We start from the raw sequence: 20,273 nt of genomic DNA, 5'->3' as shown, positions 1-20,273 counted from the left end.
CAATCATCATTCTGAGCAATATTTCCAGGTATTCTTAAAGACACCCATTTTACAAAGATTGCTGTCAGGGACTTTGTCTCCCCTGAGGGCAAACATGCTGCATTATCTGCCTTGTAGTGCCCAAGGTGAACACTCTGGCCTTGTCCTTAGTGCATGGAAGGCTACCAGCCGTGGAGCCAGTCCTTCAAGATCCTGGAGGACCAGGATTAAGGAACATAACACAGAGTGCACCTATCTCCATGCCACCAAAGCCATGGCAGAAGCTTTGTACTGTGGACAATTAAGTAGCTGTGAAAAAATACATGACAGAAACTAAACGCTTCAAAAGCTTAATGCTAATGCTATATCTTGCTTGGTTTGTATCCACTTCTGATATAGAATTCATTATTAATAATGAAAAAATGCTGATGAATCATGTGTCTGTCTTTGTTTTCCCAGGTGTATAAGCTGTATATTGCATATTGCCACCTGACTGATCAACATGGAGAATGCAAGCAGTGTGAAGGAATTCATTCTTCTGGGCCTTTCAAAGAACCAAGGGGTGCAGAAAATGTGTTTTGTGGTGTTTTTTTTCTTCTATATTGTTACTCTGGCAGGAAATCTGCTCATCGTTGTCACTGTAGTTAGCAGTCAACGTCTGAACTCCCCCATGTATTTCTTTCTCTGCCACCTGTCCATTGCAGATATTTGCTACTCTTCTGTCACAGCTCCCAAAATGATTGCTGACTTCCTTGTTGATAAGAAAACCATTTCCTTTGGGGGTTGCATGGCACAGCTATTTGGGTTTCATATCTTTGGCGGCGCTGAGATCTTCATCCTCACAATGATGGCCTATGATCGCTACTTTGCCATATGCAGACCCCTGCACTACACCACCCTCATGACCAGGCGTGTGTGTGGCTGGATGGCGATGGGTTCATGGGTGGGGGGCTTTGTGCACTCCCTGGTGCAGACCCTCATAACTGTTAGCCTCCCTTTTTGTGGTCCCAACAAAATTGACCACTACTGTTGTGATGTCCATCCCCTACTACAACTGGCCTGTACCGACACCTATGTTGTGGGCATCATTGTCGTTGCCAACAGTGGAATGATTTCTTTGGTCTCTTTCTTCATCCTGGTCACGTCCTACATTGTCATTTTGTTATCCTTGAAAAGGCGAACATCCGAAGGGCGGTACAAAGCCCCCTCCACCTGTGGGTCCCACATTACTGTGGTGATTCTCTTCTTTGGGCCATGCACATTCACCTACATACGCCCATCCAGCAATCTCTCAGAGGACAAGAGCGTAGCTGTGTTTTACAATGTCATCACGTCCATGCTGAACCCACTCATCTACACACTGAGAAATGAGGAGATGAAAAGTGCCATGAGAAAACTGTGGAATAGAAAAGTTTGGAGAGAAAAGGGTGAGGTGTAGAACTGTGGTAACATTTTCTCAGGAGCTGAGAAAATCAAGTCTCTCTCACTATAATTCCATTTTGGAAAATTTACTGAAAGCTCCCTTTTGAAGAAAAGCTTGGTTTTAGCTGTTGCAGTAATTAGGAAGATGCTGAAAGTTCATGTTTTGATTGGAATGGCATTGTAAACTCTGTGACTAGCAGGGATTCCCTTTATGTTCTCTTTTTGAATAGCACAGGCCCAGGACTGGGGCTTCCAAGCACTGTCGAGACACCAGCAAATAAATAAATGAATGCCTTCTTATGAGTACTGCATTGTCATATGCTGAATCCATGGGTTAGCAATTAAACTGCTGATATTAGATGCTGGCTGGGTCATTTGCTGATGCAGATGATATGAGGAGAAGCTTCTCCCCTTCCCATTCCAGTTCAACTCTCTGCCTTTCTGCAGTAGTTCACCTATCACTAATGCCCTCCTTCCTAGCCATCCCCTCTGCCCTTCATCTCTGCCTCAGATTTTGCATTTTAATGTTTAGACTAATAGAGAATAAAAGATCCAAGTGAAAGATAAATTGCTCACCATAGGAAATTGTCGCCACCAAAGAAAGCATTGGGGGGCACAATTTTATGAGTCAATGAAAAAAAAGAGTTGTTTGGGGATAATTCCTGTACGCAGGATAACTCCTAGCCCAACAGGGCACATCTACAGGCCCAGGCAAAGGAAGAAACATGTATTCCAAGGGAATAGCTGGAGCAGCTACTCCTGCAGGAGGGAAGAGAAGAAATGTGAAGATGGAAGATTAAATCATCTCAGAGCCAGGCACAGCTGCCACAGGGAGGTTAGTTGTAGCAGCTAAGGTTCTCCACAAGGACGAAGGAGCCACGAGGAGCCACGGGACCCTGACTCCTACCTTGCCAGGAGGAAAAGAGCAAATGAGCTGTGTGAGGGAGAAAGACATCTGTGTAATGCACTCTGAAAGTAACTAAAGCACTTTCTTTTTCCTTCCTTCACTTCACGTTCCCTATAAACACTTGCTTGCACTTGTGTTGCACCTTAACATGGCTTAAGTGTGATTCAAGATAAGAAGGTGTTGCCTGCACAGGAGAGCGGCAGATCTACAGACCAAACCCTGGGACAATGTCGCAAATGCTCTGGTTCCCCGAATGTCCTCTGCTCTATGCAGGGGGTGGCAGAGTGGGTTCCCGTTTCACAGGCATGCACCAGTACACTGCAGGTGTCTCAGTGTCTTCTCCTCACCGTGGTGGGTTATGTGGATGGCAGCCAGCAGGACGGAACTGGGATAAATCCTGATTCTCAAGGCTTAGAGGGATAGTGTCCCTCAGGCCTGGGCCAGCATGTCCCTCACCCAGCATTCACACTCTGTGGACACAGCTAAAGGTGGGACCATCCCCACCTATTTGTAGCAGTCTAAATTCTTCATGCAATGAAGGACAGTTGTCTAGCTCAGCACCATTGTCAACAGAGAGGGACAGGCGCCTTCAGAGGTTGGTCTGTCTCACCCGGGGTGGGGCAGGTAGAAAGACAGATGGGGCCCACTGACCCCCTTCATACTGAAACTGCTGAGGCGTTAGGGCACACGGCCAGTTCAAGCTAAGGCTTATAATTTTAAAACTGTTTTGTTTTTTTTTTAAATGTTTTGGGGAAGAACACCATGATTTTTCTGATTTCTCTTCTGGCTGCCGGGTGCAAGCAGGCAACAGTGGGACCATAGTTTATGGAAGGCGAATACAACAACAACAACAACAACATTTGATTCCTCTACACATTGGCCCAGATTCTTATAATGACTTAATATGAGGACTAACCAGCTGCTTCTGTATTTTGCATTGCCTGAGTAAAAATACCTGGCAAGTAGTGAGGCCTGACCACAAACATTTTTAAAGTCTTGAAATAATTTCCTCGTTTACTTCTTGTTTCAAACGTGTACAGACCAGATGTCTAAGTGCCAACAGTCATATAGCACAGTTCTGATATTTATTTATGCTGCAAACATGCAATGGTAAGAGCAAGTTAATAAGAAAGAAGAAAGCATATGTGAAATATTGGCTTGGAAGGGAAAAAATATCTGAGACGTGTAAGAGACATCTTTACGCAAAAAATGTTTGATTGCAAGGGTAATGTGAACACAAACTCTTGCAAATGGTCAGCCATGACATTGATTTTAAATAGAAATGTTTCCAAAAGAAGCACATAGCTAATACTAAATGAAGTCCATTTATCTGGACAGCATTGGAAAGCAAGCAAGAACGCAAGCAAACCCCCCCACAATGTGACATGGTCTAGGTGATCACGCTCCAGAGTCACCCTGTAGAGATTACTCTAATAGCTGTCCAAAATATATATTTTAGCTCCCCGTCCACTGATTCTTTCTGACGAAGAAAACTTCACATGCCTCTGGGATCTCGTTGCTTCTGGTAAGCTTGTGCTTCTGCTGTGCAATTTACTTGAAATATTTCTGCCACAACTTCCCCATCTGGAGAGAGAGAGTTGTTCTTGCAGATGCTCTTGGAAGTTCTTTTTGCAGAATGAGAAATGGAGCTAGACATTCAGGCTGTCCGTTTCATCCTCTGTAGTTTTCAGCCCTGGCAGAGGTGTGGACTGCTCTCGTGACACACAAGAAGCAGCTTGGAGCTGAGAGGTTTTGATGAAAGTGCCTGAAGTGGTCCGAGAAGGTCATCAGAGGAGAATAGCAGGCAAACTTTTGGAGACTAGCAAATATAAACTGTGCAAGTTTTCTGATCTTGCTTCTTTGCTTTGTTCAAGCATGACTATGAAATCCTGCCTTTGAAAAGAGGCATTACTGTTGAGTGACTTTTGTGAGGTGCATTTTATGAGGTAGAAAGTACTCCATTTTTTTTTACCCTTTGTTTTAATTGGTGTCTTCTTTGCTTATTTTTCAGTTATATGCCATTTCCAGAAATATCTGTCAAAAGGAAGTTTCTGGTGTTACAGAGTCAAGGACTCAATAGGTAGCTGCAGCACTGCCTATGTACTCAGTCTTAACTTGTCCCCTCTAGCTGTGCACATCGTGGCAACAATGCTCTTAACACACACGCTTTGGGCCTCCCCACACTGCTTTCCCTCTGCCCACGGAGTGGCATGGAGATAGGGACGGAGACATGAAAGAATATTTCCTCTGCTGCTGAAGTTGGAGGGTGGAAGAGGCAGAGATCTCGTGAGAAAGAACTGATTGACCTGTGATTGTGGAACAGGATTAAGGTCCCAAAGGACTTGCCAGTATTGTAGACACTGTTATGCAGCTCTTGCCATCTATCTTTTCAGTGTAGAAACGCAACACTAGTGATACTTGCATACTGCACTAGAGTGCAGCAAAGGTGAATACAAGGGTGTTGGTGAGTAAAGGAGATTCAGCAGTGGTGTATTTATTACCCCAGGGGCATCACAGGTGTGTTTATGGGGGTTTCCATGCCTAGTCCAGAACTTGGCTGAGGTGTACAAAAATCTTACTGACACATCGTTAATGCAGATTATCTCCAGTATTCACCCATGTGCTGTAGGAAAGGTGGTCTGAGAAAATACAAGCCTGCTCTTTTGGAGACTGAGGTCGCAACCCAGAAACTCATGAGCAATAACTGGAACCAATCCACACAAGATGTAGCCCAGTACAGCACTTATAGGACAATGACTCTCCTGCTTCAGGTTTCCTGGCATGCCTTGAACATGGTCTGATTTCACTTAGGGCGCCTTAAAGACAGTTTGTGCCTAAAGGCACATCTCTGCTAAACAGACATGAGGTAGGTGTCCACTTTACCTCCTCCAGAAGGATCTATGCTGATAGCTGAAGTGATGTTAATTAGCCAGCTGCCTTGTGTCATGATGTGAATATTGATGGCTGCACAGAAATGCATGGACATTCTACAGAGTCAGAGAGCAATAGCAAGGACTAGTTCTGTTGAATTCCCTCAGAGGGTTGAAAAAGAAGGTACGTTCACTGCCTGAGCAGAATTCCTTAGGGCATGACTAACGTGTTGAGACTCAAATCAAAACATGCACTACCCTTCTCAGTCAGTTTTTCATTTCCAAATCAACACAACAAAAGTGGATGTTTAGGCAACCTAGTGACTAGTCTTCCTTTTTAAAAGGGGCAAAGATCAGAAATATGAATCTGGAGGATATTTCCACCAACTCCCTCAAGCAAATAAGTGGAGCTCGCTAATACACACTTCAGTAATACATTCTGAGTCAGATATCAACTGTCACTCCTTGAGAGAAGCATTGACTTTGAAAGGAAACTTTCCCCAAAAGGCATAAAAGGGAATACATTGATATTGAACATACCAGTGATCGACATGGATGTGTACTGATAGCACTGTGTTTCTAATGCCATCACAGGTGGCTTTATTCTGTGCTTCAGGTCCTGTCTACGTGACGTATATGAAGAACAAGAACAATGTGACAGAGTTTGTATTCCAGGGACTCACACAAGATGATACATTAGCAAAAGTATGCTTCACATTCTTCTTAGTCTTCTATGCCACTATTATTCTTGGAAACCTGCTTATCATCATCACTATACAGAACAGTCAACAGCTGGACTCTCCCACCCCATGCTTCTTCCTGAGCTGCTTGTCCTTTGTAGATATCAGTTACTCTACTGTCACAGTTCCCAAACTCATTTATGACCTTCTTGCTGAAAAGAAGACCATCTCTTTTGTGGGCTGCATAGCACAGCTCTTTGGGGTCCGTCTCTTTGCCTGCACGGAGATGTTCATCCTCATAGCAATGGCGCATGATCGTTACACTGCTATATGCAAGCCGCTTCATTACACAAGCATTATGAACAAGCATGTGTGTGGCCGGCTGGTGGCAGCTTCGTGGGTGGGAGGCTGTGTGCACTCCCTGGTGCAGACCCTGCTGACCGCTCAGCTAGTGTTTTGTGGGCCCAATGAGATCGACCACTACTTCTGTGATGTACACGCTTTGCTGAAGCTGGCCTGCACTGACACCTACGTGGTTGGTTGCATCGTGGTTGCCAATAGTGGTCTGATTTCCTCAGGCTCTTTGCTTGTTCTTGTTGTGTCCTATGTCATTATTTTGGTCTCTTTGAGGACACGCTCTTCCAAAGGGCGTCTCGAAGCACTCTCTACCTGCACCTCCCATATCACTGTTGCACTTCTGTTCTTTGGGCCATGCATTTTCATCTATATGCGCCCTTCCACCATCTTCTCAGCAGACAAGAGTAGAACTGAAACTAAATTCAAGGTTTCATGTAGCTCTCATCTTTCTTTGGAAACTGTCAGTCAAAAGGATGTGAGCATACTGTCACCAGTCAAACCCGAGCCTTTGGGGTGGTATTGTGGCTTTTACCTTTAGACACCTTAGAGCTGTGTAAGTCTCAGGTCTAGGCTTCTCCTGGCATTAAGAGGAATAACTAGGTATTTTGAGAGGTTATGCTTTCCCACTAGCTCCTACGAGCTTCGGAGAGTGGTGTCTGCTCACGTTTCTACACAAAAAAAGTGATGGTGGTGCTAAGCTTCCAAGAGAAAGCAAATCCTTCAGGATGGCACAGCACAAGCAGGTTTCATCTCACATATATTGGTGTGCTGACAGGAGGTGCCTCAACTTGAGAGAGCTGCTGAAGACAGCAAGAGATCTTTGAGGGGACTGCGATTCATTGCATAGTAAATAGGAGCATGAGAGGAGCAGGATGCTGCACTAGGTGTCTGCCTTACAGTGAAGGGTGACATACACCGTACTAGACTTTCCAAGGCTCCCAGGAACACTGATGGACACAGAGGCCGTTCCCCAGTGCCAGGCATTCACTCCGATTTTCATCAGTCTGTGCCAACCTGGTGTCTCCGGGAACGCTTCATTTAAAGGAGCTCTGCTAACACCTTTCCAAGGCCTTGACCTTATGTCATAGCTGAGCTTTATAATCTATCAGAGCAGCAATCCAAGCATGGTTAAATACCATAGTCAATGTTGGAGCCACAAACCAGTTCAATTATCGGGACATTTTTCACCGCTTTATTTAGAGACTGGATGAAGTTTCATACTTTGGCCAGTCGTCTGGTGCTTTACACTATAAAAATCTAAGGAATAGGTATCTCAGTGGAAATACGGGGATCCAATATCTCTCCATACTCCATAAGATATAGCCTAATTCCTAGCTGAACACTGAAAATTTCCCTAAAATTCTTAACAGTACTGTTCTTGATTCATCGAGTTTTCCTCAACTGTTTGCAGCAGGGAAACCCCCAAATGCCCCTAGGACCTCCTGACTCTGGGCAATGCTGTTCTACCGCAAATGGACTTACTTTAGCATTGCTGTCATGACAAGTGATTCAAGGCAGGGATTTTCCCAAATCTCCTTCTGGAACTGAGATTTGGGGAAGGGAAGAAGAGGAACAGGATTCTGGATGTTGGATCAGAAGGCTTTCTTAGAAAAGCAAACTGTAGATTTGAAGAGACAGCAGCTCTTTAACTTTTTAAATTCCCTAATTTTGTCTGGGTTTCTTGAGGTGGAGACTAAGGGATAGGTGAATGCAGGGCTTAGATGAATGTGGGGCTTATGAAAATCTGTTCTTTTTGATGATATTTGTCAGAAAGCATATTTAGGTTTGAGATTGTGATTCTTGATTGAAACATGCTGCCGGTTCTGCTGATGCTTAGCTCGAGATGGCTTTGACTATCTTAAACATCAGCGCAGAGAGAGGTGTGCAGACATGACTCATTGCTGTGCAGGGAAGCTCTTTGATGACAATCTACCTGTCTTTTTCTGGAAGAGTAGTATTGTACATTGCTCTTCCCAGAGACCTGTAAACATACACAGTAAAGTAAAATGATGCCTGTGGTTTTTTCTCAAGCTATTTCCTTCCTTTGAGCTGGGAGTCCACTGAAAGAGACAATTTTGGACACCTCAGAAATCTGCTTTAAAAATCTCACTTCTCTGTTGAAGATAAGGAAAGCACAACATTGATACGTGTAAAAACTGTGAACTTCACATACCTGATGATACTTAATAATCAGAAACAAGAGATAAACCTTGAGCTTCAGCCTCTGCAGCAACAGAAAGATGGCAACTAGCAGGACCAAAAGGCTACATTTTCCTGAGACTTGTAAAATCCTTCTTTAGGGTGCCATAGATGATCACAGGGACACAATCTTTGCTATAGTTATGCACAGCTTTAAGGAGAGGAAGTCAGGGGAAATAACAGCCCTAACAGGCTTGCAGTGAAATGCAAAGGGAATCCGCAAGACCTCTTTCCATCCCCCTTTGACTGTAAACCTTATGCAGAGGCAGGAACCTCTCGCCTGTCCGAGATTAATTCTGTCACTTTCAGCTCAATAAAGATTTCAACTCCTTCTGCCAACTGAGGGACAGCATTTGTAAACTCAGCCAGAAGGGATGAAACATCTACTAGTGATAGAACACCTATCCTTAGAGCTAGCTTAGCTGAACTGATAAAAGGATTCCAAAGCCTTTCCCAACTTTCTCATCTCCCAGAAATGATTGGTCATTTATTCTCAAAATCACATTGATGGCAGACATGTAGTTGGTAAGTCACCATCTTATTCCGTCATTCTTTTAAGTGAAAGAACACTGCAGCTTGATTAACTTTCAGATTATGTCCAATGTCCTTAAAATAACTACCAGTTCACTCAGTTGCCTCAAGTGGATTGCTGATATGTGGAGAAGAAAAGCAGGAATAAGTTCTTGTTACTTCACAATGGTAGCAAAATTAGAAGTCAGTCTTTTTTGCAGTTCTGTAGTTTTTTCATGTTTCCAGGCAGAAGGGGAAAAAGGAGGTAGTAATGAGTGACAGAAGAGGGAGATTTAACAGAAGAGGGACAGTTACTTTCCCTAGTGTTTGGGGGGCAAAAACACGGGTGTCTCTTCTCCAAGATTTCCTTTCCAGAACTTCAGGTTCTGTGTGTTGCACTGGAAGAGGCTACCCCTTTCAAATACTGAAGACGTAGCAGAAATGGCCATAAATTCAAATCACATTGCTTTTCTCCTCTTGAATATCTTTGAAAGCTTTTTCTCATCTTGACAGACTGGTGTTTTTCCTACATGAGCAAACGTTCCTAAAAGAACAGAGAACTGCAATTCTGTGCCACGCACTCCTCAGGCAGGAGTCCTGTTTGTGCTTGGAACTTGCAAGTTAAGAGTCAGGATTCCTCCAGCTTTCAGCAGCAGAGGAACACAGTCTTTCAAGGCAGAAGTTGCAGATACAACCAGTTAAAAGTCCCCCTAAAAGCACTTCTAACAATTAAGTACCTTTCTGAATCTCACCCTTGGAAGCTGATCAAATCTTCCTTGGAAGTCCTACTCTTTGTACCAAGGTTTTGATAAATTCTCCCCAAACAAAGTTCTCTTTCTAACAAGTCTGCTGAAGTTTCTCTAATATGATCTAAAACTCTCCTTAGAGCATCCTTCACCTCCTTATTCCTTAGGCTGTAGCTGATAAGATTCAGCACTGGAGTCACCACTGTAGAGAACAGAGAGGCCCATTTATCTCAGTCCAATGAGTAGCTGGATGTTGGGCTACCGCACATAAAAACGGTGCTGCCATAAAACAAGAAGAGAGCTCTCAGATGGGAAGCAGAGGTGGAGAAGGCTTTGCATCTGCCCTTGGAGGAGTGGATCCTCAGGGTGGTGGAGATGAGGTAGATGGAGGAGATTAGAATTGCCAGAGATGTGAAGATGCCACGAAACACACCAAAAATGTGAAGTACCGTCTCTTTGCTATAGGTGTCAGAGCATGAAAGCTGGATCCTAGGGGGATGTCACAGAAATAATGACCGATAATACCAACGTCACAGAAAGAGAATGTGAAGGTGGAGATAGTTTGCGCAAGTGCGTGGACAAAGCCAATGAAACAGGAGATGATTACCATCTCTGTACAGGCTTTTGAGGACATGACAGTTGCATAAAGGAGAGGGTTACAGAGAGCCACATGCAGTCATATGCCATTACTTCCAGTAGGAGACACACAGCACTAGCCATGAGGAGACAAGTGAATAGCTGTGCCACACAGGCACTGACTGAAATGACTCTCCTCACTGCTGAAGAGTTCACCAGCAACCTTGGGGAGATAGCTGAGGAGTAACAGAAATCCACAGAAGCCAAGTTACTGAGGGAAAGGTACACAGTGTGTGAAGCCGGGGGATCAACCTTCATCTACATGATCATTCCAAGATTCCCTATTAATGTGCTTAAAAAAAGCGGGTTACCTTCACCTCTTGGCTTTCTGTTAGTCCAGAGAGGATAAACTCAATGGCCACACAGTGATTCCTCTCAGGCATGTTGCTAGCACACTCATGTTATCTCCCGACAAGAAACTGGTTCAACACCTAGAAGTAATGGGAAACTGGCAACACACAATGGATTGTCTCAGTAGCCGCAAGGAAGTACGGCGCATTTTCCTCATAGCTTCTGACTAGACTTCTTTAATTACGCATTGAAATGACTTGTGAAACAAGGGAGTACTGTTCCTATTTTTCAGGTGAGATAAGAAAGCGCAGAAAGATAAAATAATTTATTCAAAAGGCAACAGCAGCACTGTGAAACACCAGTCCTAATCTGGCACTACAATGGTTTTTGTGTGCCCTCTTTCTCCTCTTTTAAGGAAAAAAGTCTGCTTTTCTTGAGGACATCTATGGAGCACTCTTCTCCCCTCACTCGTGGCCACGGTTGGGTGTACAGTATCATCCAAATGGCCCACTCCAAGGGCAATGGCCCACTTGTTCCTGAAGATACATGGTCTTGACACTAGTTCAGACATCATTCTTCCTGTATTGCAATCACCAATACATTTTTTGCCTCTTAGCTAACTCCCCCGGGCATTTGTAGCAGTGTAGTTATAGCTCAGTATCGGCCACAAAGTCCATTAAAAGGGCAAAGTAGCCCCCATTCAGCCTTGCTGAAATAGGAATATAATGGTTAGGCTGCAGCTGTGCCAACTTGCTAAGACCTGCCTTAATTACATGGACCTCCACCACCCTGACCTTTGGGACTGCAACTCGTAAACATACAAATAACACATCCACATCCTGGCAGAAGAAAGTAAGAGCTTCCTCTCTTGAATGAAAGGTGCCAAGCACTAAATGGCAACAGCAGCAGGAAAACTCAGCTTTGCATCTTCCCAAAGAGGAGGAGATACCACAAGATCCTCCAGGTTTGGCTGAGAAAGGATTTCTCATTTGCTTGCATCCCTGTTGTCAAGGAAAAGTGGCCATTTTCTGCTCAGGAATAAATTGGGAAGAGTCACCAAATGAAATACTGATCTGTTTTATCCAGTAAGACAAGAGTAGATACTGTAGCTACCAAGCCAGTTTATTCCCCCCTTGAGCCAAATCTTCAGAAGTACTTGCCCATTTCAAGAAGCAGACAGCAGGATTAAAACCAGCCTATAATGGTTAGGTACACAGTTTAAGTGAGCAAAATGCTTACCCTGCTTAGATGCACAAAAGACCAGACTGCCTTTACACACTGAGTTAGCTTTGCATAGCTGGCTGTTGTTTATCTCCAACCTACCCAACCTTTTCTGCCCTAAAGCACAGCAACTAGCCCAGTTAATTCTCAGAAAAGGGCTTCAATGAGCTTGCTATCAACAGGTTGCTCTCTTCCATGGACTACTTGGGAAACTGAAGGAGGAAATTTCCCTCTCCTGCCCCAACGTGAGTGATCAAACACTGGATTAGGTGCAAATCTGTACAATCTCCATCTGTGCTGACATTTAAAATTCAACGGGATCGGGCCGGAGCAATCTGATCTGACTGAACCTGCTCTGAGGAGGAGGTTGGACTTGATGACCTCCAGAAATCCTTCCCAACCTAAATGATTCTATGATTCTATCTGCAGATTGAAAATGATCTTTTTCATCTCAGAAATAAACTCTTATTTCAAAAGCTACAAACATTTCATGTACCTTCGTAAGAGTGAGTAGCTTCCTTCTTCACTTCAAAGACATCTTAATGAAACAAATCAGAAGATTTATCTAAATAGAAAAACTTTAGGACTTCACACTTGCAGTAGAGCCCCTCCCTGCTCCAGATAAATGCCCAGATAAATGTTCTTTGCTTCGATGTTTGCAGAACTATGCAATTCAGTACTGCCTTTAGAGCAACAGCTCATTCTTTTCCCTGTATTTTGCAGCTGACCTGCAGTCTGGGCGTTGTGAAACATTAGTGGAGTGACACGCTGAGAAACAACTTCAATATGAAATGTGATATTCTAAATGTGATATTCTAACACTCAGCTTGCCGCTTCGGAATTCTTTCTTCAGAAAAATGGTGTTACTGAAGTACTTGGTGTACTTATGACTCTCGATGCAGTTTAATGTCTGTAAATTAGATCTCCTGCAAGACACCAGGCCTTAATCAGGAGTCTCAGCAGATGCACTCTAATGAAGAATCTTTCTGTGAATTAATTTCCCCTACCCTTGGTTAGGGGTCCAGTCAACATCTATTCTAGGCTCCCCCTATAGACAAAGGAAGCAATATCACCTTCAAAGGACAATTCATCCCATCTTAAGATGAGTGTGATAAGCAGAAGGAATCATCCTCTAAGGGTGTCTTTGTTGTCATTGATTACAGGACATGCCCATCTCATTCCCTGCCCTTACTACTTTTTACTAGTGAAACTGATGACATAAGTGTCCTAGCAAATTCAGTGAACCCTGGTCATGTCTGTACCTATCAACTGACAAACAAAGCTTAACAAAGCTTTAGACTGCAAACTTTCATACAAATTATTTTAATAACAACAAGACCATATTCATGTAAATAGCAGTACAGTGTAAGATATCAGAGGAATCAGTTCTGCTTATCTGACTCTGAAGAGCTGCAGTGCAGCTCTGTGGAGTTTAAGCATTAAGTATGCCATCTGAATGTGAATCCACCTCTGTTATTAATTATGATCAAACTTGATAATTCTTCCTCTCATTAAAATGCACAGTCCTGATACACAGTTAGCTGGTTTTTCCACAGAAGACTCCTGTTGTCTCTAATAACACATCTACCCTTGGACTCGTGTCCTTTGTTAGATAATCTCTTTGTCTCATGGACCATCTAGTTTCAGGCAGCCTGCTCATCTGTGGAGCAGATATTTTGCTGTGATAACCTGTTCGTGTGTGGACCATCCAGGCTCAGATTATGTGTCCATCCATCGGGGTAGATTTTTCTTCAAATGCAGATAGAAAATTCTTCAAGTAGGTAATCGCTGGTGATTTGCTTAGAGTTCTGGTGCCTCTGCCTTAACACTGCCTTTGCACTTTCACATAATCACATGTATATTTTTCTTCTAAGGTCCTTGAATAATTAACTCTTTTGAAGAAAAGAAAAATAATGGTCTATTGGAAGATGTTGACATAGATATCATGCTTTAGTAACAGTTTGCCATTAACCTCTCTCTGTTCTTGCAATATCACTGGACACTTATTGAAATTACTTTACGATAAGATGATGAAGACAGCTGTTCTGGGAAGCTGAGGAGCCTTTGAGACGTACGAACAAAGACCCTTCCCCTGATTCTGGCATGAGTTTAAGGACATCTCTACCTGCCAGAAAAGCTAGCTTATTTGTGCTACTTCGAGGGCTTAGAGGTTGTTTGACAAACTGTTGGCCTTCAGAGCAGAGAGCTGAATTGGGTTACTCAGCTGAAGAGTGATCTGCTCTGACTGTCCCTAGCAGGGAAAGTCATCAGTGGGGCTTAGGCAGGCAGAAATGTCCCAGGTAACGCAGCCTTAGTTAGACTGTGCTTACAGTGGCTGCTCGTGTTGTGGAGTGGGGGCGACTCCCGGGACAATGAATGTGCAGTGCCATGTGTAAGATGATGAGTGAGGGAAGCTCGTCTGTTTGGGCTGCACCATGAGGTCTGCAATGTATTTGCATTGGACCGAGTCCTCTTCCAGACTGCATTAGACTGGCAATGTAATGGCTTCCGGAGTTCTCGTCTAGACTATGTGAAAGCTGTGGTGTTCAGGAGATAGCTGGGTTAAAAGTGGATCAACAGGTATTGCTTGTCTGCGTTATTTATCTTTCTTTGCTGTAGTCCTCTCTCACAGTTTAGTCAGGAATATCTGAAACCTCCATGGTATTCTAGGAAGCATGAAAATGTTTGCTTGCAGAAAATTTGTACTTCTAGATGCTGCCAGAGTTGCTCTGGGAACTGACTGCTTATTGCTTAATGACACCTGTCAGTCTTAATGATAAAGCTAAGGATATGGAAGAGTGGAACATATTTCTTCCTCAGACACTACGTTTACACATTAAGGGGTCTAAGTGGTTCAGGATGGGCAGAATGGGTTGCTCTGAGTGATGACGCCCAGTGAGAGGGAGTGTAGCTTTTTATGGGACCTTTACTTGCAGTCCTTCCTAAGGATAGGGAAAAATGGTCTTACACCCATTTGTCTAATAACTGTGTGTGTTGAGGCAGTGTTATAGCAGGTTCCATTTCCTTCTCTGTGCTACTTCCCTGGCCAAAGCAGCTGAGACTGAAGTCTTTCTCTACTGAAGCCAGTGGCTTTTTGTTCTCTGTGAGCCAGCTCCCTGAGTCAGATGGAATGTGATCCAAAACCAGAACTCAGGGCAGCATTAAGCTGCATTAACGTGGACTTGAAATAATTCCATAAACCTGAGCTGGTCACTCTACACTCTTCCTGTAATTCATAGATATAAATATATACCTTTCAAGGGAGACAGAGACAGGTGTGATCAAACTATGGAGGCAAACAGACTTTTATTTGCCTTCATGAGCTATAGCAAGAGCCTATAATTTTGCTTTATGCTTTGGCAGCTCATTAACAGAAGTCTAAACTTAAGTAAGATGAATCCCAGCCTCAGCATTTGTAAAAAATTCTTCTGTGTGCACATTTTTAGCCTGCGATGAATGTGAATTGGTTCAAGGATATTCACCCACAACAAAAGAGGGTAGGCTGTCCCTCAGGACCACCTGCTGTGTGGTAACTTTGTTCTTGCATGGAAGACTCGAGTCGCCCACATCACTAATACTATAAACAGTCTAAGGTGCCTGATGAATGTGACCCGGTTTTACTGAAAGGTTAATGATCACCTTCAGACTGGGAGTCAGGAAAAAAAAGACTACAAGGATGTATGAGGTAAGGGAATGGAAACAGAACATGGAAGCGATACTGCTGAACTGGTACTAGTTAGCAACAGTTGAAAACAAAGCTGGGATATCTTCAAGGCATCAAACTTGAAAGTAAAAACTTAGGTGAAACTAATCACCTTCAAAAGTGTCACAATTGTACTTTCTCACAGTAAAGCTGTAGCTCTTGCTATTACAGAAAAGTTTTTAATATTTAATATTTATTTTTAATATTTCATATTTAATATTACTACTGTTTTCAGGGTCTGAGGGCACTAACAGGCCTTAATGGGCCTGATCATCCTCGCCTGAGGCAGCTACTTGCACCTCCTGCCCATGGGCCCAGGAGCCCCATTTAAGCTCAACCCTGGGCCTTCAGTTTCTGTCTGAGCTGCCCTAGAGGAGCACTGATCTCCAGCTCAGCTCAGCGTGCAGACTCCATTGCTCTGGACCCTGCCCTGTGGACTGACTTCCCAGCTTGACCCTGCACCTATCTTGTCACTTTGGGCCTGCCCAGTAGGCACTGGACTCTCTCTGTCCCTGGTTACCCTCACCAGGCCTGATCCTGACTCTGACCCGCAGGCTGACTTCTCAGCTTGACCTCATACCTGCTTCATCACCAGGAACTCTCCTGGTCATCTGGACTCTTGGTTGAACTCGGCTACCATCTTCAGGTCTTCTCTGCCCACCTGGCTCAGGGCCAGAGGGACAGGCCCTGGCTGCAGCCTCCTGAGCTTATCATTCTACACATCCTGAATAGGGAAAAGGAAGGAAAAAATGGGCACTTCTGTGGCATAACTCATCTCATCATGTAGCAGATGTCTAAGATACTTAGATGAACCATTCTGTAAAAACACCTGTTACTTTTTTTTCCTCCCCCTCCCTATTGAGAAGAAACTAAGATGGAAGACAGAAACGAAGGCATGCTTAAAGGTATATCTCTAGGTGAGATGAATTCCATAAGCAGGCATATGCATGTAGAGCTACTCCAGATTTATTACAAATAAACCAACTATTCCTTCAGTGCCATATTTATAACTGTGATACTAATATTTTTTTTGTATTCAGAAAAGGATATTAAAGTCCGCTGGTTGGATTCCAACTCTTTCCAGTCAACTTGATGGCATTCTACTAGACAAATGTCTGATAGAAAACACTCTTTGATTAATTCTGCTCGTTCCTGCACCAAACCAAGCTCCATTCACTCTCATAACAAACTGACTGTCTGACTAGTAGGTACATGGACGTATGAATTCCTGAGCTGACTTTTGAAGGTGTGCAGGATATACAGAGTTACCTGTGAAGACAGAAATGGATGGTCAGCATCTCTGGGGAAAATAAGGTTTCACATGCATTTGTCTGCATGGGATTACAATGATATTCCAGAGTAGATGTCAGCTGCACTTAAACTCCACAACTATGAAAAGAGTTAAATTCATATCCATTTTCACTTATCATGTCTTTATTAAACCAAAGGTAAGTAACTGCAATTTGTTTGCACAGAAGAATACATCACTACAGTCTGCTGCTGCTGTATCAATTCTATCAATAAATTGGACATACAAGCCACAAGGAATACGTGTGAAAATGAGGCTATTCTAGGATTCCTAGACTGTAACCTTCTAGTTCCACATTGTCCTGACATGATGTTTTGCTAAATTTCAGTCTACTTTTAAATAGAAACAGACTTTATCTCTGTTATTTCAGTTTTGTATAACAGAGATGGTCTCTTTCCAAAATGTTGAGAAGATTTGGATTTATTCCACTCTTGGTAATACCCAGCACTCTGAAAAAGAAGGAGATCTGAACAGGCTTTCATCTGGTTAACGATGGAGCTTCTATATGTATGTATAGACATCTGGAGATCAAGGGTCTATAAGCAAATCTGGTAAATAATCCAGTCCTTATTGGGGGAAAATAAAAAAGAAGAAGATGACTTGCAAGCAATTACATAGCAACTTATGGCTGGATCATACAAGAACTTCCAAAGTGAACACAGATGTTACTTCCCAGCTGAGAAAGCAAGCAACTCCACCTGTGTTGAAATCCAGTGTTGTAGCAGGCAGGATTAAGCAGTGGGTGTAAGAAAATGAATGGCCATCCTTCATAGCAAAGAAACTAGAGATGGGAAATAGATCTTTCAACCACTAATTTCTAAGGCCAGGAAAACGCAAATTTCATACTAACCAGTGTAACTAGTAAATTCCCTCCTATGCAATGTAAGTTAGAAAGAAGAAAATGAGAAGTACTTTTTTTTTTTTTTAATTTGATCTTAGTATGTAATATGGCTCAGATATCTTTCTCAGCTCCAATATTTCAGGATACATGAGAAAGTAACCAGGTTATAATTACACCCACTGACTTGGATTCCCCAGTTTGAAGGACAAGATGTGAGGTTTTTGCTGTCTGCACTTTGGCTCTCTATGATGTAAGAGATATGATCTCAGAAGTAATCGACTTCACCTAAGCTGTTCATCTCGTGTTCTTCATAGTTTACAAAGAAGATTCATGGATCCTGGGCTATGAAGATGTCTCTTCTAAGAAAAGATGAACGGTGCCCAAGAAGTGCCCCCCTTTTTCTTTATTAACTTTAAAGGAAGATTAGATTGATGAGGTCAGATGAACTCAAATCTGCTGCAGAGGTTTAAATTTGGGTAAGATCAATCAATGTGCTCAGCTCTAACTGCAATAAGCTGAGACAGCCTTTTGCTCAAGCCTATGACTAGATGCATAGTCAACTATCTGAAAAGAGCATGTCGGATATTTTTGTGCCACAACACTCAGATATGATGCAATGCAATGTTGGTCAGTACAATACAATACAAGATAATACATTAAAACAAGTAGCAGCAGTAAACAATAAGTATCACCTATTTACAAAATAGAAGCTCTCAAAATGATGTGTATATCTAACTGATGGTATTATCAATAAACGTTGGAAAACGGAAACTTTCTCAACCATCTTACTTATTAATTTAGAATCCCCATTTTCAAACAAATATATACGGTCCAAAAACTTTCTCAGCTCTATGGACATGCTATGATCGTGCTTTGCCACCAGATGGCGAAGGCACAAACCTGAGTGTGTAAAAATGTGTATTCACTGGTGCTGATGTTTTCTGGTAAGTTGAAGACGGCTATTTTATTTGTTGGATTTTCTTTAGCCATAGTAGGACGCTATATTTTAAAAAACTTTTCTGAAAATTGTCATAATTCTCCTGCACAAGTTAATTATGAAAAGTCATACAAGGGGACATCCATAGGTAAAGGAGGAAGTGACACAATCCAGTATCACATCTGGGGAGGCAGCACAAGTATTTGGGGATGCAGAGTAAAGGGAAGACAAGAGGATTTTCTTCTGTGAGGTGAATTGAATAACTGTGAAACTTCCACCTTGCAGCAATTAAGTTACTGTGCTCCTTCAGCAAATTATCCATTATGAACATATTGATTATGTCACCAAATACATCAAAAATTCAACATCTGCCAACAAGATAAACACAGGGAGTTACATTATCTGTTTGTGTTAGAGTAACTGACTCTTAGGATTCAGTTCATCTCGCCTAAATTCAGGCATCCTACTGAAGGACCTCATGCTGGTGCCTAGGAGGTTTGAGATCTCCCAGTAGAGATAAAAGGGAGAAATTAGGGAGGACTGTGGGTGAAAACGCTCATGTCATCTACCAGGAAGCATGTAAAAGCTTTGTCTGAATCTAATCTAGTCATCTATAACCCCCTCTGGACTCAACGGAGAGAGACAGGCAGTTCCTGGGGATGATTCAACTTGTCCTAAGGAAGAAGCGCTCTGTGAAGATGCTAACTTCTTTCTCTCTGATGAACACAGAGGAAGCCTGATTAGCTTTAAATAGGTCACTTGCACACAGCTAAAGCTCAGTAAGGAAGTCTTCCTGTATGTTTTCCCCAAGTGTTTCACACCCATGAGCATTTGAAAGAGTAATCATGGAGCCTGGCCTCCTGCATTGCTGTGGTATGGAAATATGGTGTGATGGCATGGCGCAGAACTGCAGGCTTGGGAGGGTAAGGCTGGTGGATTTCCAGGGAAGGGTTTTTGTTTTTGTTTTTGTTTTTACACATGCATGTGCAATTTCACACATGCTTTCTCCATGTCATGTGGATTAGGCTCCATGCATCCCAGATTTCGGGATGTGCATAGTTTACTGCGCAGATAAAGACAGTCAGAACAGCACACGGTGCAGCTCAGTGTGATATTTCAGAGAATGTGAAATGCATCTCCTGGACAGAGCTGTGCAGTAGATCCAGACCCATCATGGATCTTGAGCACATGCCACATGTCTATACAGCAGATGGGATTCATCTCCCTGCAGTTAAGCTATTTAAAAGTTAGGTGACTGAATCTAATCTAGTTGTCTAAGCTGCCTTTGTAATAAAGGATGGAGACAGGCCATTCAAGAAGATAATTCATCATCTCTCTCTTGCAAACTCATCTTACAGGGAAGTGGGACCTTTTCCATTTCCACTAATTTTCTGCTGGTATTTTAAATGCTATCTTAAATTTGCTCTCACTCCCACACCTGCACAAAGAGAAGGAAGGTCAGAAGCAGTGGGGGAGTCATTGGTATTCCTGGTGGAGGCTGCTCTCCAGAGATCTCCCATCTTTGGGCAAATAGTGTTTCTCTTCAATGGTGAATTCCTACTTCTCTAATCTTCCTTTTGCATGAGAGAGCAATGTTGAAACATTGAAATGTCTTCTGGGTCAATTATGCTAAATTTCAATTGAGAAAAATCAAAATGCTTCACT

At 42.9% G+C, this 20,273-nt stretch overlaps 1 protein-coding gene across 1 annotated transcript; it reads left to right on the top strand.

Annotated features, from left to right (window-relative positions):
• Positions 1-481: 481 nt before the first annotated feature.
• LOC136992048 (olfactory receptor 4S2-like) lies at positions 482-1,375 on the top strand (the record flags this gene model as incomplete). Its single annotated transcript, XM_067295729.1, has 1 exon — positions 482-1,375. A coding segment is annotated over exon 1 (894 nt), but the record flags the coding sequence as incomplete, so codon positions are not given.
• Between the last annotated feature and the right edge of the window lie 18,898 nt (positions 1,376-20,273).

Source organism: Apteryx mantelli, chromosome 4 (genome assembly GCF_036417845.1).
Source record: "Apteryx mantelli isolate bAptMan1 chromosome 4, bAptMan1.hap1, whole genome shotgun sequence".
NCBI lineage: Eukaryota > Metazoa > Chordata > Aves > Apterygiformes > Apterygidae > Apteryx > Apteryx mantelli.
The sequence above is the reverse complement of the archived record's forward strand: the minus strand, read 5'-3'. Positions and strand labels throughout refer to the sequence as shown.